The sequence below is a fragment of the Erythrolamprus reginae genome, chromosome Z (assembly GCF_031021105.1).
Source record: "Erythrolamprus reginae isolate rEryReg1 chromosome Z, rEryReg1.hap1, whole genome shotgun sequence".
Lineage (NCBI taxonomy): Eukaryota > Metazoa > Chordata > Lepidosauria > Squamata > Dipsadidae > Erythrolamprus > Erythrolamprus reginae.
In genome coordinates this window covers 133,267,292-133,288,964 of record NC_091963.1, presented here as the reverse complement: position 1 = coordinate 133,288,964, position 21,673 = coordinate 133,267,292, and the positions used below count along the sequence as shown (strand labels likewise).

The 21,673-nt window shown below is 42.6% G+C and overlaps 1 protein-coding gene across 2 annotated transcripts in view; it reads left to right on the top strand.

Moving 5' to 3' along the window:
• RPL28 (ribosomal protein L28) overlaps window positions 1-21,151 on the top strand; it is a 251,742-nt gene extending 230,591 nt beyond the window's left edge. The window contains exons 1-5 of one of the 2 annotated variants that reach the window (XM_070728865.1): window positions 16,476-16,563; window positions 17,443-17,535; window positions 17,732-17,855; window positions 19,517-19,635; window positions 21,018-21,151. In XM_070728865.1, coding sequence (XP_070584966.1) covers window positions 17,455-17,535; window positions 17,732-17,855; window positions 19,517-19,635; window positions 21,018-21,107 — 414 coding nt within the window. In that variant the 5' untranslated portion in view covers window positions 16,476-16,563; window positions 17,443-17,454 and the 3' untranslated portion in view covers window positions 21,108-21,151. Of the gene's footprint in view, window positions 1-16,475; window positions 16,564-17,442; window positions 17,536-17,731; window positions 17,856-19,516; window positions 19,636-21,017 lie in introns of those variants that run through there. The other variant, XM_070728866.1, reaches the window with a different exon arrangement.
• Window positions 21,152-21,673: the final 522 nt, after the last annotated feature.

Sequence of the window (21,673 nt, the reverse complement as noted above, 5' to 3'; positions counted from 1 at the left end):
CTTATTTATTGCTTCTACACATTTATTTATTTATTTATTCATTTGTCCAATACACAAATACATAGGAAGAAAAATAGACATGTGATAATATAAAAGAGGGTGAAAGTGAACTTAGAGGAGAGGAAATATGAAAGGAAGAGAATATATATGATAGGTGAAAGAAAGGAAAGACAATTGGACAGGGGACGGAAGGCACACCAGTGCACTTATGTACCCCCCTTACTGGCCTCTTAGGAACCTGGAGAGGTCAATCGTGGAGAGTCTAAGGGAGAAGTGTTGGAGGTTAGGGGTTGACACAATTGAGTCCGGTAATGAGTTCCACGCTTCGATAACTCGATTGTTCAAATAATATTTTTTACAGTCAAGTTTGGCGCGGTTCGTATTAAGTTTGAATCTGTTGCGTGCTCTTGTGTTATTGCAGTTGAAGCTGTAGTAGTCATTGACTGGTAGGACATTGCAGCACATGATCTTGTGGGTAATACTTAAATTGTGTTTTAGGTGCCGTAGTTCAAGGCTTTCTAGGCCCAGGATTGTTAGTCTATTTTCGTAGGATATTCTGTTTCGAGTGGAGGAGTGAAGGGCTCTTCTGGTGAAGTATCTTTGGACATTTTCAAGGGTGTTGATGTCTGAGATGTGGTATGGGTTCCAGATAGATGAGCAGTAGTCTAGGATGGGTCTGGCAAAAGTTTTGTAGGCTCTTGTGAGTAGAGTGGGATTGCCTGAGCAGAAGCTGCGTAGGATCAGGTTAACAACTCTAGAGGCTTTTTTGGCGATATTGTGGCAGTGGGCTTTAGCACTTAGGTCATTCGATATTAGTATTCCAAGGTCTTTTACAGAATGTGGGTTAGCATGTGGGTTAACATGCGCAGAAGGTTTTGTAGTATTGCGCATGTGTGGCGCATCCCTGAGTGAACCGGCAGTAACAAAATCTGCAACCCACCTCTGGTAGAAATACCAGTGGAATCTTAACAACAACAACAACACCCGGCATTTTCTCATACTTTGTGAATTATGTGTGGAAGAAGAATTTGGAACAAAACTTCTGGAACAAAATGGAGACTTTGGAGCAGAGTGAGGCTCTAGTTACAATTGGCATAATCCTCATGGTACTGTTATCTGCATATCCAAAGTATGTGAATGACATTAACCGTTCTTGTTACTTGATGATAAATCACATTGGATACAAAAGGTACCCAGTGTAAATCATTTTCAACTCATATTCATGCTCTGTATGTTTTGTTTTTTCTTATGAGGCAGAACCACATTTTCTTTTATTGATATTATTGTTTTTAACATTTTTGAAAGCATAACAACTATGTAAAATATAAATATATTAATTCATTAGAGAACTATATAGAAACATAGAATGGGTAACCAACTTTGCCAATACAGTATTTCAAGAAAATGCTCTGACCTATATATATTACTGTATATATTTTTCAATAATGCACTTTTGAATATAATTATAGTACAAAATATTTATTAGGTACAGGTTAGTGTAATAGCAAATTGTCAATTTTCTTGTTGTTCTGTTACATATATCATGAATCCTAACTATATACAGTAACTAGGTTACTAATAATTTTAAAAGAAAAATGTCTAATTCTAAAGATGATCAATACTTTAACATCACCCTTCAAGGTAAATTATAAAAAGAATTTACTATTAAAATGTGGAGTTAGGTATTCAATACACAATTATCTCAGTTACATAGTGTAGTATCTACATTTACTGAGCAAAATCAGTGCTTATAGATATATTAATTCTTGTCAACTGTTAAAATTCTGTGTCAAAATCATCCAAACTCTACAATATATCTAATCATGTACAAATCAAACAGATTTACCCCACAATTTTCTTCTCTTAGGATTTATTTTTTTATTTATTACAGAATCTGAAGAAGGTATACAGTGTATATGTATGCATTCATGTGTATACGTATATGTATGTGTGTATTTGTATATGTACATATATGTATATGAATATATGCAGAGGTGAGCTCTTGGCAGGACGGTTTGGAATGCCATTCCATCTGCGAAAATTGAGTTGCGCGCGCATCTCTATTGCCACCCGCCGTGCACGCACCAAGCCTGCACCATGCATGCAAGATTCGGATTCTACGCATGTGCAGAAGCCAAATCTCGCTGCCCCAGCTTGCAGCGACGGCACCCACCACTAGGTGTAGCCAGAGAGTGCAGCGCTTTTTTAGTGGGTGTGCTGCAGCTGGGGCCATTGGAGAGGAGACTTGAGCCGCCCAGCGTGCTTCCTGTCTCAGTGCTGAGCACCGGGCATGTCTCCTGCTGAGCCAGCGTGAAAAGCAACTCGGAGAGGTGGTCGCTGCCCGCCAGGGCCACTTGCCAAGCCCGCCCTAGAGCATTTTTTTCTGCTGGTGGCCACCTCTCCGAGCTGCTCCCAGCGCTCTGCTTGCTCGAACTGTCCCACTCCCACTCTGGTTGCGGCAGGGCAGCAGGCACATCTCCTAGCTGAGCCAGCATGGGGAGCAGCTCAGAGAGGTGACCACTGCTCACCCGCCAGGCCCGCCTTGTAGCATTAATTCCTGCTGGTGGCTACAGGCTTGAACTGACAGCTACCACTGCTGCCGTGCCTTGCAGACTCCAGCCCTACGGCTACTGGCTGGCAACATCACCCTGGTCAATCCCTCACAGGAGCCACCAGTGGGAAGAAATCCTCCAGGAAGCTCATTGGGGAGACTCTGGCAGATGGGCGAAGCAGGAGCGACATTGTCTCCCCAACTAGCTGCTCTTCTTCCGGGCGGATTTCTTCCCACTAGTAGTTCCCGGGCAGGACAGTTTCTGGCCACAATTCTGTGCATGCGCAGGAAATTAAAGGGGGTGGGGTGGTCGTGCATGCACACACACACACAGGGAATTAAAGGGCACACATGCATGCACACAGCCCCCTCCCCCCCGAGCATTCCGGTAGGGCCGTGAATGTTTGCCCTTTACTGAATATATGGTGTTTTCCTGAAAATAAGACACTGTCTTATTTTATTTTATTTTTTAACTCCAAAATAAGCCCTTGGCCTTATTTCCATGCACTGAAAAGCCCAATTGGGCTTATTATCAGGGAATGTCTTATTTTGGGGAAAACGGGACACAAACAAACAGAGAGAGAGAGAGAGCAAGTACTGTTCTGTTTGAAGAAGTATTTTTCCCCCTCGATGCTAGAACACAATGTATTTTTGCTTGTTACAAACAATGGATTTTACACTAGAAATCTAGCTCTCAACCCACGTGATATCCACGTTCCTCATACAGGTCATTTTCCCGACTTACAACTGCAGTCTATGAAAGCTTATAATATAAATGTACAAAGTAGTGGAAGATTCCTACATGTCTTTGTCTTAAAGAGAGACAAAAGATGAAAAATGAAATTTAAAAGAGAAAGTGGAGGCTGTGAAAAGGAGAACCGCAAAGTAGATTATTTATTTTATTCATTCAATTTTTATAACTGCCAATATCAAGCATTTTTTCCTCTCTGTTCTCATTCTCTCTCACACACACACATACACACATCTATATTTCTTATCTCTTCTGAGCCTACGTTGACTTGTGGCTTCTGCGAGATCCTTGCCATTATCCTGATGATGTTGATTTTTGGTCCTTGCTTCATCCTTGGTGCTTGAGTTGCTTTTTTGCGGCAAAAATTGGTGCTCTCACTCTCTCACACCCAAAACAGGACCAACAACAACCTGAATATCAACATCATCTGCAGTAGATCCCTTATTCCACTTCACGTGGAGTGGCAGGAAATAGTCAATGTAACATCAATTTCCTTCCCAATCAATCAACCCCCAAAGCAACCAATTACGTATTAATTATCATCTCTGACCTTCCTGACACAAATTCTCAAACATTACGTACACAAACACACACACACACACACTAACTCTGAAGTTAATGGAAACCTGAGATGGGGGGGGAGAAAGGTTGGCCCAAAATCTCCATTGCTGTTCCTTCCCTCTGAGAAAAAGGCTTCTGTTTCACTCTTCAATTTTCAGGAGGGTTGACAATTTCTTTTGATTTCTTCAAATGAGGTTTTTGAACTGACTTTATTATTGGAGCTGGCAGAAGATGGCACTGCTGGTGGTGCTTTCTTTTCTTTTCAAAAGGAGCTTTTCATCCTTTTTGAAGCCTTTCCAGCTGCCCACGTTTCCCCGTTTTCAAATAAGAAATAAAAAGCAAGGGGAGAAATGCCCGCATCGTGGTTTCCCTCCGGGAATTTTTGTTTGAAATGGGGGAAGCGGCAGAATCCAGGCATCTCTCAAAGAAGCAAAGGGAAGAAAGCTGTCTTTGCTGTAAAAAATTAATCAAAATGCTACGTTTAGTTTTCATGGAAAGCAAATCCTTTTCTCAGGCTGAAGGATGGCCAACGAAACCAAGCTTATTATCTTATACAGTGATATCTCGTCTCACGAATTTAATTGGTTCCGGGATGAGGTTCGTAAGGTGAAAAGTTTGTAAGACGAAACAATGTTTCCCATAGGAATCAATGGAAAAGCAATTAATGCGTGCAAGCCCAAAACTCACCCCTTTTGCCAGCCGAAGCGCCCGGTTTTGCGCTGCTGGGATTCCCCTGAGGCTCCCCTCCTAGGGAAACCCCACCTTTGGACTTCTGTGTTTTTGTGATGCTGCAGGAGAATCCCAGCAGCGCAAAAATGGGTGTTTTGCTGGCAATGAAAGTCCAGAGGTGGGGTTTCCAGCGAGGGGAGCCTCAGCGAAATTGCAGCATTGCAAAAACACGGAAGTCCTCGAAACCCCACCTCCGGACTTCCATGTTTTTGTGATGCTGCGATTTCACTGAGGCTCCCCTCGCTGGGAAACCAGGTTGAGAGTAGCCATTGGGTCATTGACCTTCAGTGAGATAGGGACCTGTCTATCCCGAGCATGTGAAGACAGATCCTGGAGGGCTGAGCGGATGAAACCTACTAGAATAGGTCAACGGTCATGAAGGTGGCCTCTGCAAGCGATGTGGTACACTAAGAGCACGTCCAGACATGAATGACGCCCTGGTCAACCTACTGTGCCCAGCCCAACTCCAACTGTCTTGGCTCTTGTCCTGCTATTGGAGCAAGACGGAATGGGAAGAGAGAGTGAGGCTGACTATGCGCACCTCTCCCTCACTTTAATCCAATTAATGCGCAAGTCTTGACATCCCCCACCCCAAGATATCACGGTCCCCTTCAAAAATGATGGACGGACATCACCTTGAGAAATAAATAGCCTGCTGCGCAATGCATCCCCATTATTCAGGAAGTGAATTCTCCAATCAGTTGCTATCCAAGGCATTATGACTGGTGAATCCAGGATACCTCAAAGAATCCAGAGATACCTCAAAGGCAGGCAAATAATATCTCTCTCTCAAGTGCCTGGCCTATCGAGAGCTTCTAGATCCGCTGAACTACGGTACAACTTCCAACATTGTTAGCCATGAGCTTCACAGAGTTTGGGCCCAACATAATTGGAAGGCATTCGGTTGGCTGAGATCTTTGGCTGAGATATTTCCATTCTCCATGCAAGCCTATCCAAGCATTGTCATAGCCTCTAAAAAGGCCACTTACCTAGAGCAAGGATAGGCAAAGTTGGCTCTTCTATGACTTGTGGACTTCAACTCCCAGAATTCTTGAGCCAATCATGCTAGCTGAGAGTCAGCATATTGCCCCCAACAATCCGGGTCCTCATTTTAGGGACCTTGGAAGGATGAAGGATGAGTCAACCTTGAGCCTAATGTGATTTGATCTGCCAAATTGCTGGCAGCCGGTGATCAACAGAAGTAGCTTGCGGTACTGCACTCTAATCACTGCATCATTGAGGCTCTTAAAAGGTCAGCAGGGCAGGCTCAACCACACTATCACCTCTTTTATCATGCATTGCATGTATATAAGATACAGTGGTACCTCTACCTAAGAACGCCTCTACTTACAAACTTTCCTACATAAGAACCGGGTGTTCAAGATTTTTTTGCCTCTTCTCAAGAACCATTTTCCACTTACAAACCCGAGCCTCTGAAACTGTAACCGGGAAAGGCAGGGAGAAGCCTCTGTGGGGCCTCTCTAGGAAGCTCCTGGAAGGAAACAGGGCCGGAAAAGGTGGGGAGATGCCTCTCTGGGGCTCTCTAGGAATCTCCTGGGAGGAAACAGGGCTGGAGAAGGCAGTGAGAAGCCTCCGTGGGGCCTCTCCTGGGAGGAAACAGGGCCTCCACCCTCCCTGTGGTTTCTCTAATCGCACGCATTATTTGCTTTTACATTGATTCCTATGGGAAAAATTGCTTCTTCTTACAAACTTTTCTACTTAAGAACCTGGTCACGGAACGAATTAAGTTCGTAAGTAGAGGTACCACTGTATAGGGACTTGGTCTTGGCTCCTACATTTAAATCTATGAGTCTACGGAGAAGGGCAGCATACAAATCTAATTAATATTATTATTATTATTATTATTATTATTATTATTATTATTATTATTATTATTATTATTATTATTTAAAGAATTCAAGGTTTATTGCAAAAGTTGGCACCCCAAATAATTAGGGGGCTGAAAAAGGCATTTAGTGCAGAAAGAGCACAGCAGTAGGAGCAAGACCATTAAACACCCTCTTCAGCTCTAATTATTTGAGTTGTCCTGTTTTACAAAAGTTAAAGAGCTTTGAACAAAAGAGTGGAAGAGAAAACATGACAGAGGAATGCAGAGTCTTTCCTGGCATCAATAATGCAAAGAAATGTCTCCCCATCTCACCCCATTTTAGAGCTCAAGGTCGTCTGTGGAACCTAAATGGAAGGGAGATTTAATGCCCAGGGAAAGGAAGGCTGTTTTGCCCAGCATATAATTAAGTGGAGAATTCATTGCCAGGGTTTGGAGTGATGGCAGCCCATTTCGGGTGGTTTGAAAAAGGAACTGGAGAAGTTCATTGAGGATCAGGCTATCAATAGCTGCTAATGTGCCAGTAATTCCTGAATATTAGGCAAGTGGTTTTAAATCCTGGGAAGCCATGAAGTAGAGTCTCATTCCCTGGAGCGGGTTTGGGAGCTTCTCCAATGGAACAACAGTGCTTTACCACAGTAGAAATAGGAGATTATCCAGGGCCTGATCCGGCACATTTCATCATATGTAGGCCTTATTTTGGGAAGAAAGTGATTTGAAGGCAAATCCGGTGGTTTTTTCCTAATCCCAGCCAATATTCTAACCATGATAAAGACTCAACTTGTGTGCTTGTGCTTGTTCAGTATTCTTGGCAAGGAAACTAATTATGGGATAAAAACCGTGTTTCCCCGAAAATAAGACCCTGTCTTATATATATTTTTTGAAGCTTGAAATAAACATTTGGCCTTATTGTAAAATGACCAGATTGTAACCTCTGCAAAGTGGGACACCATTGGGGCGGGGGGCGGGAGGGCATCCGAGGGCAACGGGTTGGCAAGACGGGTGTCTCCACTGATTCACCAGGAAGGGGTGATAGAGGAATAGCACGAGGACCCGTAGGCCGCTTGGTTGGCAGAGGAAACAGTGAGCGACTCCTCCTTCTCAGAATGCAAATAAACCAGGCCCCTTTTAAAACCCAGCCGATGGTGCCATCCCCACCCCCGTGCTTCTCTCCCAACCCAGCTTTCTCTTTGCCTTTGTTTCCCTGCGGTTTGATTACAAATTTGGTGTATATGGACCAAAAAAAATCATCTTTCTTTTTCTTTCTCCCTCCCTTTCTCTTTCTCTCTCTCCCTCCCTCTTTCTTTCTCTCTCTTCTTTCCTTCCTCTTTCTCTTTTCTCTCTCTCTCTCTCTCTCTTCCTTCCTCTTTCTCTCTCTCTCTCTCTCTCACGATGCTCGGACCTGGTAGGGAGGAACCAAGCCATTCTTTTTGTTGAAGAGCTTCTGCAACAAGGTGGGTGTGGGAGGCATTTTGGGAATGCAAGGCTCTGTTCTGGCTGGGGAACAGCCCGTGGAGGGATCGCCCTTTGCCCAGCTGGGATAGCCAGCTCAGGTCCTTGAACCCGACTCCATTCTATGTGACAGTCATATGTCAAAAATTAATCACTTGCAGCAGCCACAGGTGAAGAGAACTGGAGGGAGCGGGGGGGAGGAGGAGGAGGAGGAGGAAGGCGAGCATCACATGAGTTTTTCTCGCTGTGGATTGGCTAGCCGGCCTGACCCATGTGGGGCTAAACCCCTATCCCTGCTTGGCTCGGTGACACGTTAGCCCTGGGATGTTTTGGTGAGGAGAGAGAATCCGAGGGAGGGGAGCACAGGCAGGTGTGTTAGACAAATTAATTTGGATTCCAAAAAAATGAGGACTTTTAAAAAAACCTGCAGGATGCAGGACAAATTGGCAAAAAGCGGGACTGTCCCACAAAAAATGGGACGTCTGGTCACCTTACCTTATTGCCATGCACTCAAAAGCCTGATTGGGCCTATTATCAGGGGGTGTCTTATTTGGGGTGAAACAGGGTAGATTTGAACGGTTTTTATTAAATTTAGAGTTCACTTACTATTTTACAGACTGTTCACTGTAGTAAGGAACATTGTCCTCCCCGCGCACACTTCATCCCAGACACATCAACTACTCATAAAATACAGAACATAGAAAAATAAAATTGGATGGGACCTTGGGAGGTCCTCCAGTTCAACCCCTTGCTCGAGCAGGAGACTATAGCACAGGTCACCAACCTATGGTCCGTGGGCCACTGGTGATTTGCAAGGAAAGTTTGGTGGTCCCTGAAGAAATCTTGGCCCCTGGGTGCGTGGGGGGTGTTTTGGGGTGCGAGCACACGCACGCATGCAGCTTAGAGGGTACACTGCCCTGGAGGCCCTCTAGAGACCAGGAACGGCCTGCTTCCCAACTTCTGGTGGGCCCAGTAGGCTCATGTTTCGCTCTGAGCCCTGCCCGGCTTCTCCGGCTCTGGGGACCATGCCCACTCGCCCACCCCTGCCAATTTTCTTCCCACTTTCTGGCACCAAGCGTATTCTGAGGTGGACTCCGAAGACAAAAAATCCCAGGAAGCCTGGTCGGAGAGGAGAATTCTCTTGAGGTAGACAATTGGCAGTTGGGGTGGGGGAGCAGCGAAGGCTTTTCTCCGCCGAATGGCATGTGTGCGCAAGCTCCCCGTTCTGCTGCTGGCTCTCTACACACACACACACACACACACACCCTGCACCCTGAAATGAATGGAGGGACAGAGGAAGGAAGGACTTTTGGGGGGGGTAATTTTTTTTTTCTCTCAACATACATTCAAACAATACAGTGTATCATCTAATTTTCCGTGAATAAAATACGGTATTTTGTGAGTGACTAATATCAATCATCAAAAAAGTTGCAAAAGGGTTTTTTCTAATTTTGTCATCCAGTTACATTTTCTTTTAATTAAATTCCCTCCTTAATGTTCCTTCAAAAAGTACACCACCAATTATATTTCTAACTTATTAACCATTATGCCCAACTGCTTCCTTCTTTCTTTACACATTTTTCTATAAACCAATAAAACCTTGTATAGCCAATCAGATGTTAACAAAAGAAAATTAAAAACAAAACATATACATATACGAATTTCAGACTTCTTTCCCTCCTATAAATAGCACATTTACCTAATCCCAAATTTAAAAATTATTTCAGACCATCTAACATTTAGCCAATTAATACTTATCTACATTTCTTAATTATAATCCTAAATTTCAGTCAATTTGAGAAAAGAAACAAAAGAAAAAAAATCTAAATATTCTCTATTTTCAATCAATTAAAAATCATTAACATCATTAATCTCCCCAACAATTCTAAATTCAATTCCATTTATGCCTTAATCCAAATCAGTATCACCTAAGTACTTCTAACTTTATTAAAACAGATCAGCAATTCCTAAATTCATATATCTAAATAGAAAATATAATTAAAGTTTAAAAAAGTTTAAAAAGAGCAAACAAAACAATAAAGCTTAATCAACCCTATTCAAACTCCAATTTGTTTAATCTGACCAGAACCCCTTTTCATCCCCTTTTCTATTTTATTCTTCACTCATTGCTAGGTATGCAGTCTCTTCTTCCTTTCTCAAATGGGGATGCCCCATAGAAAAGGAACTACAGTGTTCCCTCGATTTCCGCGGGGGATGCGTTCTGAGACCACCCGCGAAAGTCGAATTTCCGCGAAGTAGAGATGCAGAAGTAAATACACCATTTTTGGCTGTGGACAGTATCACAAGCCTTCCCTTAGCACTTTAAACCCCTAAATTACCATTTCCCATTCCCTTAACAACCATTTTCTCACCATTATTACTGGTACTCACCATTGAATAAGACACAGTGATCCTGATATTTATAAACATAATTATTTATTAACAATTTTTTTTTGTCATTTATTTGCAAAAATTATTAGTTTGGCGATGACATATGACATCATCGGGTGGGAAAAACCGTGGTACAGGAAAAAAACCGCAAAGTATTTTTTAATTAATATTTCTTTGAAAACCCGTGGTATAGGCTATTCGCGAAGTTTGAACCCGCGAAAATCAAGGGAACACTGTACAGTGTTCCCTCGCTTTTCGCGGGGGATGCGTTCCGAGACCGCCCGCGAAAGTCGAATTTCCGCGAAGTAGAGATGCAGAAGTAAATACACTATTTTTGGCTATGAACAGTATCACAAGCCTTCCCTTAACACTTTAAACCCCTAAATTACAATTTCCCATTCCCTTAGCAACCATTCAGATTATTACTCACCATGTTTATTTATTAAAGTTTATTTAAAAAAATATTTATTAAAGGCAGACGAAAGTTTGGCGATGACATATGACGTCATCGGGTGGGAAAAACCGTGGTATAGGAAAAAAACCGCAAAGTATTTTTTAATTAATATTTCTTTGAAAACGCGTGGCATAGACCAGTGATTTTCAACCTTTTTTGAGCCTCGGCACATTTTTTACATTTACGAAACCCTGGGGCACATTGAGCGGGGGTGGGGGGGCGGCTAAAAAGAGTTTGGACAAAAAAATTATCTCTCTCTCTTCCTCCCCTTTGCTCTATTTCTTTCTCCCTCCCTCTTTCTCTCCCTTCCTTCCTCTTTCTTTCTCTCTCTCTCCATCCCTCTTTCTTTCTCTTCCTTCCTTCCGCTCTTTTTTGCTCTCTTTCTCTCTCCCTCCCTACGTCCCTCTGTCTTTCTCTCCCTCTCCTTCCCTCCCTCTCCTCTCTTGCTTTCTTTCTCTCTCTTTCTCTTTCTTTCTCTTGTTCTCTTTCTCTCTTGCTTTCTCTCTCTGTTGTTCTCTTTCTCTCTCGCTCGCTCTTTCTCTCTCTTGCTTTCTTTCTCTCTCTCTCTTGCTTTCTCTCTCTCTTGCTTTCTTTCTCTCTGAGCTTCGCGGCACACCTGATCATGTCTCGCGGCACACTGGTTGAAAAACACTGGTATAGACTTTCCGCGAAGTTCGAACCCGCGAAAATCGAGGGAACACTGTATACAGGTAAGTGTGTCTACTGGTTACTCACACGACCACTTGGGGCAGTATCAATGGTTTACACACACACACACACACCACTTCTCTTGCAGAGGGGCCATTCAAGCAGCCTTTTTGGTGTTTCTTCCCAATCCAGACCATATCAGGATTTGTTGCAGATAACTGCTAAAAGCAATTTACACAGCCAGGGCTGCAGAAGAACAGTGTAAAATTAGATCTGAAGAGTTAAGAGGGAGAAGCGGATAGAATATATTTTAAAGTGGGGAGTGGGGGGTGTGTGGAGGGCAAAGAAAGATTACATGGTAGGAGAAAATAAATGGAAAAAGGGAAGGTGTGAGACAGCAAGGAAATACAACACAAATCATGGGGTAGTGTGAAAGATTACACACTGAGAGAGATAAAGCAAGTCACAAGGCAGCATTAAAAACATCATCTAAATCTTAGGCAGAACAAAAGGTGCAAACACAGAAAAAAATAATGTTCTGAAGAAGAGATAAAGGGGAAGTGTTTCTAAAACTAATTGCTGTGCGTGGGGAGGCGTTGCAGAGTCTGGTAAGGGTGGGACCCAGTTACTTCTTCAGTGGGTGGATATGCAACAGGGTGGGGGGGGGTGAGGGGAAGGTGGGGAAAATATCCCATTATAGACTCTTGTTGCTTTGTTCTCAAGGAATAAAAATACCCCAGGAAATTAAGTGAAAGGAGCAGAGAACATCACAGATGCAAAACGGTTGGGTGTGAGATGGTGGAGATATGTTTACTGATGCTTTGCAGGCAAGCACCATGGAGTTGGGACCGTGAAGGTCATTTAGACCAGTGACTTTCAACCTTTTTTGAGCCGTGGCACATTTTTTACATTTACGAAACCCTGGGGCACATTGAGCGGGGCGGGGGGGGCGCTAAAAAAAGTTTGGACAAAAAAAATCTCTCTCTCGTCCTCCCTTTTGCATTATTTCTCTCCCCCCCCTCTTTCTCTCCCTCTTTCTTTCTCTCTCTCTTCATCCCTCTTTCTTTCTCTTCCTTCCTTCCTCTCTTTTTTGCTCTCTCTCTCCCTCCCTACCTCCCTCTGTTTTTCTCTCTCTCCTTCCCTCCCTCTGTTTCTCTCTCTCTCTTGCTTTCTTTCTCTCTCTTGCTCTCTCACTTGCTTTCTTTTTCTTGTTCTCTTTCTCTCTCTCTTGCTTTCTCTCTCTCTCTCTTGTTCTCTTTCTCTCTTGCTTTCTTTCTCTCTCTCTCTCTTGCTTTTTCTCTCTCTCTCTCTCTTTCTTTCTCTCTCTGAGCTTCGCGGCATACCTGACCATGTCTCGCGGCACACTAGTGTGCCACGGCACACTGGTTGAAAAACACTGATTGAGACTAACCCTTCATTCAGGGCAGGATCCACTATCCCAGTGATGGCGAACTTTTTTTTGGCTTGGGTGCCAAGTGCATGCATGCACAATAGTGTGTGTGCATATGCTTACACCCATAACGCAATTACACTTCCTCTTGCTCTGCCCCCCTACGCATGCCCCTGGGCCTCACTGAAGCTTCCAGTAGACCCGCAGGGCTGTTTTTCACTCTCCACGGTATTCAGGAAAGCCTCCTGAAGCCTGGGGATGGTGAAAAATGGCCTAGTGGGCCAATCAGAAGTTTGGAAACAAACGGAAGTGGAGCTGTACTACTACTTACCTTCCGATAGTTGCAATCAGGCCTCTCACATCTTGGCTTATTTCTTCTGCAGTTGCTAAGACAGTAACGGCGAACCTTTTTTTCCTCGGGTGCCGAAAGAATGTGCACCAGTGCCCACCCCTATAATTCAATGTCTAGGGAGGGCAAAAGCAGCTTCCCCGCCTCCTGGAGGCCCTCTGCAGGCTGAAAACGGCCTGCTTTACAAGTTCTGGTAGGCCCAGTAGGCTTGTGTTTCGCCCTCTCCAGGCTCCAAAGGCTTCCCTAGAGATGGGGGAGGGTAAAAATGCCCGCTCACATCCCCCCAGAGGCTCTCTGGAAGCCAAAAACGCCCTCCCAGAGCCTCGGTCTGAGCCAAAAGTCAGCTGGCTGGCACACACATGCATGTTGGAGCTCAGCTAGGACAACGGCTCGTGTGCCAGCAGTTATGGCTCTGTGTGCCATAGGTTCACTATTACTGGACTAAGATGTGAGGGGCCTGGCTGCAACTGTCCAAAGCCGAACAAGTTTCTGAAGACCCCTGACAACAACAACAACAACAACAACAACAACAATAATAATAATAATATATTATATTTGTACGCCGCCCCTCTCTGAAGACTCGGGGCGGCTCACAACAGCAATAAAAACAGTATAACAATGGGACAAATCTAATAATAAAATATATAAAAACCCCAACAATTAAAAACCATACAGCACATACACACCAAACGTGAAATATAATAAGCCTGGGGGAGATGTCTTAGTTCCCCCATGCCTGGCGATATAGGTGGGTCTTGAATAACTTGCAAAAAACTAGGAGGGTGGGGGCCGTTCTAATCTCTGGGGGGAGTTGATTCCAGAGGGCCGGGGCCGCCACAGAGAAGGCTCTTCCCCTAGGGCCCGCCAAACGACATTGTTTGGTAGACGGGACCTGGAGAAGGCCAACTCTCCCAGGAGGCTGGGAGTGATACACACACAAGTGAATTTCCAAGGTTTTCCTGAAACTTGGGGAAGACTGAAAATGACCAGAGGTTGAAAATCAGCTGGCCATTGAGCACATGCACACTGGAGCTGACAAAATGCAACGTCTCGTGTGCCCCCAGATATGGCTCTAAGCGCCACCTGTGGAACGCCTGCCATACATTCACCATCACTGCAGTATCCCATCTCTGAGAGATGACCATCCAAGTTCTGAAGACTTTCTTTATAGATGTCATACACCAGAGGGGCCTAGATTAACAAGTTCCTAATTTGACTAATTTAGCTTTCCTTTCCTCCATGCAAATCCACATATCGTAGTGGCCAAGATTGTGAGAAAAATACTTTTGGGGAAAGTATTTTTAAGGTTTGATGGCTAATAACACCACTTTTTTAAAAATAGTACCAATAAAATTATATATCAATGGAAACATAATTTAATCAAGAATATAATGAAAGTTTATTTAATTATCTGTATTCTATGGAATGTTGTAGCCGAATAACCAGAAAAAGGAAGCACAACTTGCTTGGGTTGATATCAGGTAGCTTTCCTTCATTTGATTGTAGACAATGAGTGTTTAGAGAGCCAATCAAGTGTCATCTTGTTTTGGCAATGAGCCAATCAAATCACAATAGGATTCAGTTATTGAGGACATTTGTCAGTGTGTCATGTGATCACTTTCAAGTTGTTTGGGTTTTTTTTGGTATGTTCTTTCATTTAGTGAGCTTGTAAAATGTAATAAAATTAAAGTAATGGTGCAAAGAGTGGTCACCCAGAAAGTAATGTAAAATAATATTATGAAGTGAACAAGGCTAAAGAAGTTAGAAGAATTGGTGGAAATTTAGCCAAAGGTGGCATTTCTATGTTCTTGAAGGTATAAGGAGACTCAGTCACTACAAAACTAAAATGGTAAAGGTAGGAAAAGGTGCAGAACAGCAAGTGATGATAGAAGAATTGAGAGACTTACCTATGTGACAGAAGAAAATCAACTGGGTGTATACAAGATGAAATGGCGCAATGCTATGTGAAGTTGAGTGCAAGGACTATTTGGCGCAGATTGCAGGAATTTAGCCTAAAATCTAGAGTTCCATAAAAAAAGCCACTTTTATATTTCAAAGGTTGAAAAGACTAAACTGGGATAAAAAACATAGTTCCTGGACAGAGAATATATAACAAGAAGGAAGAGGAGGAGGAGGAAGGAAGGAGGGAGGGAGGGAGGGAGGAAGGAAGGAAGGAAGGAGGGAGGGAGGGAGGGAAGGAAGGAAGGAAGGAAGGGAAAGAATATAATAACAGAGTTGGAAGGGACATTGGAGGTCTTCTAGTCCAACCTCAGCTTAGACAGGAAACCCAACACTTCTTCAGATAAATGGTTATCCAACATCTTATTAAAAACATCCAGTGTCGGAGCACTTTTATGGTACCACTCCAAAAAAGTAGTGTTACTAGCCATCAAACCTCAAAAATACTGTATACTTTTCCCAAAAGGTTTCCACAATCTTGGCCACGACTGTACATGGAGAGCTGTGATTTAGGACACAAGTCACTAATAATTTCCTATCCTCCTGATGCCTAAATTTTCTTCTGTTATTTTCCCAACCAGTCCACAGTACCTCCTGGTCTAAGTAGCCTCCTGGTGTAAGAACTGTGAATCTCTCCATATCTATTAGGAATACAATTCCCAGAATTCCTAGCTAGACTGTATTAATCTCAATGATTATTACTTTAAAAAAAAATATTTTTTCAAATTCGCAATAGGCAGCTTCAGGGCTCAAAACTAAAATATTGCCCTCTGCATTCAACAAAGGAGCGAGGGAAACAATACACACCTCCTATCCTATTGAACGAGGGGCACGGCTCGAGTATATGCCCGGGAAACCTTCCCAGTGGTTTCTGATTGGTCCCGAGTCGCAGATGTTAGCCTCTTAAACGTTTCTCAAAGTTCTATGTCAGAGTTTCTCAACCTAAGACGCTTTAAGATGGGTGGACTTCAACTCCCAGAATTCCCCATCCAGTTTAATTGTGGTTAGGGAATGCTGGGAGTTGAAGTCCACCCATTTTAAAACTGGCCAGGTTGAGAAACACTGTTGAATGAAAATACGTTTCGAACTTTTCCTACCCACGTGACTTTCGGAGAACTCCCGGAAGGCCGTTTCCGACCGACAATCGAGTTCCTCCGAAACTGTTGCCGAGGTAACCCGATTCGTTTCCGAGAGTCCTCCTAAGAGCATCCGATCATTTCCGAAAGAGGCCATTTTTCTGGGCCTCTAATTGTTGCCACTCTACCCTTGACATCTCTATGATGAAACTGCTTTATGGTGGTGGGGGGGGGGGGGGTTAGCACGGACGTATGGCTCAAACAGCCTTTCAATCGTGAGCCGGAAATGCTTGCGTTTGCAGAGCGGAGTTCGAAGAGGGAGGAGCTTGCTTGAAAGGCATATAAAATCCCCTCGCGTCGTCTCAGCCCTTCTTTTTCCGCTTCCGGTCGCAGTATCGAGAAGAGGGTGAGGTGTAGGCCAAGAAATAGGGGATAGGGACGGAGTCTTGTGGGGGGAACCGTTAGAAAGGCGCCACACGGTCAAAAATATTAAACCGCCGTTTCCATGTGCTATGAATTTAGGTGCCCAGGAAGAAAAATGAATGTGTCCCCCCTTTAATCGCATTGTATTTAAACTCTGATTTAAACTTATTAAAAACGAATTCACTGAATCTCAATGGGCTTTATTTTTAAGGAATTACGTCTTGCGTTTCTCTTAGGCAGAAGGAATCGGAGTGTTTACTCCCTTTTTAAAATATGCTTATCGCGATTTTTTTGTAGGGTTGGCAGATAAACTACTTATTAGCGAGCTAATACCTGGTCTTCGGGTTTTTTTGTAGGGAAGCGTTTATTATTTTTTCAAAGTAACATTTGCTTTTAATGTTGGAGGGGAAATTATGGGAGAAAGCTACCCTTAAAGTATTTATTTTTACGTAATACGTATAGGGGAGTAAAAACAAAGGATGCCTTTTTATTCAAATTGTCAGATTTTCATATTTTGGTTGGATTCTTCATTTTAAAAAATGTTTCCCAGATGTTAAATTCTGGAGTCATCAATTAGCATGAAAAACATGGGAATTAAAGATATAGTATATTGAATTGGAGAAAGCTCTTTTACTACATTATTTTATATTCTATTGAAAGACCTAGTAACTATGTAAAATAATATCAAATAACAAGCTAAAATTTGAAATGCAAGCAACAGTTATATTAAACATATATATTCTGCATTAAAGGAATAAGAATACTTGTTGGACTTTAAACAAATCACTCAGCTCTGGAATTTTGAAATTAAATGAATTGTATAAAACATTTATGAATGTTTGCTTGGTCTTTCCTTGCCTAGGAATTCTCCACAATGTCTGCTCATCTACAATGGATGATTGTTCGCAACTGCTCAAGTTTCCTTATTAAAAGGAACAAACAAACTTATAGCACGGTGAGCCACATAGTGTTCTCTTTTTTTTGTCTCCTTGCAAATAATTCTAGGATGTTATTAGGCTTTCCTGGACTTTTAAACTACTTTTTTTTTACCTATTTTCCCTTTTCAAATAAAAGATCCTGTCTTTAGCTTGCAAACCTTTTTATCGTAAGTTGCAAAGCATTCTAATAGAAGTATTTTTCTTTCTTTAAAGGAGCCCAACAACCTTAAGGCCCGTAACTCCTTCCGTTACAACGGTCTGATACATCGCAAGACAGTAGGAGTAGAACCAGCTGCTGATGGAAAGGGTATTGTTGTAGTCCTTAAAAAGCGTGCAGGTGAGTATATCCTGCTTAAGCAAATTCCTACTGAACAGACGGCAGAACAGAATAAGTTGGAAGCAACCTTAGAGGTCTTTTAGTCCAACTATCTGCTCAAGCAGGAGACCTGATATTATTATTATTATTATTATTATTATTATTATTATTATTATTATTATTATTATTATTATTTATTAGATTTGTATGCCACCCCTCTCCAAGGATTCAGAGCGGCTCATAACAAGAAACAGTACAAATCCAATACTTAAAACAATTTAACACCCTTAATATAAAAACAATCATACTTCTCATACAGACCATATATAAAGTGGAAACGGCCCAGGGGAATCAGTTTCCACATGCCTGACAACAGGTGGGTTTTGAAAAGTTTACAAAAGGCAAGGAAGGTGGGGACAGTCCTAATCTCCGGGGGAAGTTGATTCCAGAGGGTCGGGGCCGCTGCAGAAAAGGCTCTTCTCCTGGGTCCCGCCAGACGACATTGTTTCGTCGACGGGACCCAGAGAAGGCCAACTCTGTGGGACCTAACCGGTCGCTGGGATTCGTGTGGCAGAAGGCGGTCTTGGAGATTATTCCAGACATGTGGCTGTCCAGTCTTTTAAAGCATCTAGTGATGGAGCACCCACAATTTCTGAAGGCAAACTGTTCCACTAATTAATTGTTCTCAATTTTATGAAAATTCTTCCTTAGTTCTAGGTTGCTTCTCTCTTTCAATATTTTCCATCCATTGTTTCCTGGCTTCTGGTGCTTTGGAAAATAGGTTGACCTCAAATATTAGAGCCCTGCTATTATGTCACTTCTAGTCCATCTTTTCATTAGACTAGACAAATCCAATTCCTGCAACTGTCCATCATATGTTGCAGCTCCAGCCCCCTAATCATCTAACTGTTCTTTGCACCCTTTGCATCTTTTTTAATAAGTAAATGTGATCTTATTAAGGCTTTATAAAGCATTACTAATACTTCACATAATCTTGATTCTATCCCTCTGTTAGGGATGAAATCTATCTAGGATCCCATTGGCTTTTTGGGTCGCTGCCACTTGCTATTGGCTCATATTTAAGTGATTGTTCAGTAGGACTCCAAAATCCCTCTCAGAGTTACTGCCAGATACCACCTCTACTATACCAGCGCATTTGTTTTTTCTGGCCTGTGTAAAATTTTACTTTTCTCCACATTGAATTTCATTTTGTTAGGTAATTCGTAGAAATTACCACGGATAATGTAAAGTGATGGAAGGGCAAAAGGTGCAAAGACATTACCTGAATCTGCATATAAAGTGCATATAAATATAAATTGATATATATCTCGGTTTTGTGGAGTCAGAAGTAACGATTGCATTTCGCAATGATTCTGAGCCATTCGAAAATACTACTAACATGTCAAAAATGCTTCTAAATTAAATCTTAAGTTTGCAAAACAGCCTACAGGGATTCTCAGTCATGCAGGCCATGGTTCCAAAGGTGCTTCTCTGTCCCCCACCTCTCAGGCAGTGCGTTTAAAATAATTAAAATCTCTGGATACACAGTTGTATTCTAAAATTCCCTTTTTGTCTGCAATAAGATATTTTGGTCTACAACATGTAAAAAGCAGCATTCACTGTAGATACCATGCATATCCATCAGAACCTGCAGTGTCTCATTAATAATCTATACTTCTCAGGCCAGCGAAAGCCAGCTACTTCCTACGAAAAAGTCACCATCAACAAAAATGCACGGGCCACTCTCAGCAGCCTCCGCCATATTATTCGCAAGAATAATTACCGCAAGGATCTGCGCATGGTAAGTCAGCGTTCTGGATTCTCACTCTACAAGGTAGTGCATGGGTGGATGTTACAACTTCCATTAATCTAATTAGTACATAGTAGTGATTTATGATAAAAGGAATGCAAAATGCCAGTCTTTGTACTGTAAATCCTAAGCCCTGGCATTTTGAGATGTGTTGGTAAAGAAGGCATACTGTATAGGAGCTGTGTGGTGCAGTGCTTAAAATGCAGTATTATAGACTGATTTCAGCTCATTCCTAGGAGTTCAATCCTCACTGACTCAAGGTTAATTCAGTCTTCCATCCTTCCGAGGTTGGTAAGCATAAGAACATAAGAAGAGCCATGTTGAATCAGGCCAAAGCCCATTGAGTCCAGAATTCTGTGTCACACAGTGGCCCATCAATTGTCCATGGGGATCTTGAGCAGAAGGAGAAGGCAAAACCCTCCCTTTTCCTTGACCCCCAACAAATTGAACCCAAGGGAATCCTGCCTGCCTCAACCAACATAGAGGCAGCACTTGGACATCAATAACCACCAATACACTTGGCATCCATGAATCTGTCTAAACATGCCTTGAAGCTATCCAGACTGACAGCTGTCACAACCTCTTCTGGAAGTGAATTCTATAAACCAACAACCCTCTGGGTGAAGAAATATTTCCCTTTATTTGTCCTTACTTTATTACCTATGCACTTTAGGGAGTGCCCCCTCGCCCTAGTATTGTGTGATAGAGAAAATAATTTTCTCTAATTTTTCTCTATCCACCTTTTCTATCCCATGCATGATTTTATACACTTCAATCAAGTCACCTCTTAAATGCTGTCTTTCAAGGCTGAAGAGACCAAGGCATTGAAACCTGGTTTCATAAAGGAAATGGGGGCCCAGATTGTTGGGGGCAATATGCTGACTCTAAACAACTTAGAGAGGGGGGTAAAACATTGTTTTAAGTCTAAGTGCTATTGATATTGCTATTTTTAAATGATGGAGCAAACTTATATAAGTGGGTGGGGTTTGACCCAGGGTTTAGCAGTCTCAACAGGTTGGTCCCAGTTGCTGAATAATATGGAGGCCTTTTTTTAAAATGCTCCAAATCTTTTGTATTTTTTGTTGACTCAGCCAAATGTTTGCCCTTTTTAGAACACTTGGGTACGGCGACAGCTGTGAACATTTTATTGCCCATATTTCAGTTAAGGTTATGTGAGAGTGATCAGAATTGGTACACATACTAAGGGGGGGGGGGGGGTTGGAGGTTGAAAAGTTTGATTAAGAAATGCTGTTGGGTGAGAAAAAGAGCATAAGTATAAACATTAGGAAATCTGGATTTTGAGGAGGCATGAGATGTATCTGGAGTTCCCTTTATTCACTTTCTCCTTTCTCTTCCCCCCCGCCCCTCTCCAGGCTGCCTTGCGTCGGGCCAGTGCAATTCTGCGTAGCCAGAAGCCCGTGGTGGTGAAGAAGAAGAGGACTCGGGCTCCCAAGACTGCATAAAAAAAACAGTTCTCAGATTATCTAATAAAAGAATACAACAGAAAGCAGAATGTCTGCATGTCATTTGTAAATCTAGTCATGGGATTATTTCTCTCCTCCAGGAAAATGATCTTTGGCCATTTCCATTTATTCTGAGAACAGAATAAATGACTCTCTCTAATGGGATGGGATTTGAAGAAAAGCAGGGATTTGCACTTGAGGTTTGAGTCCTGCTTGATTTTAATTACCGTCTTTTGTGGGCTATTAAGACACACCGGTGTATAAAATGCAACAAGATTTGAAAGAGGTAAGAAAAAAAGGGTTTTGTCGTCCCCAGGAGTACCAGTCTGCAGGCCTTCCAATCCCCCTCTGTACCCCACTTTTACAAAAAAAAACCTGGGCACACAGAGGGTTTGGGAAGCCTGCAGAGTGCTAGAGCTGGGAGAAGGCAAAACCCAATTTTTCCAGCATTTTTGCCTCCCCCCTGCTGCCAGGAACACACTGCTGGCCCATTAAACCATCTGTCTTTGGGAGGCCAAACATGGCTGTATTTGGTGTGTAAGACACCTTTTTTTCCCCACACTCCG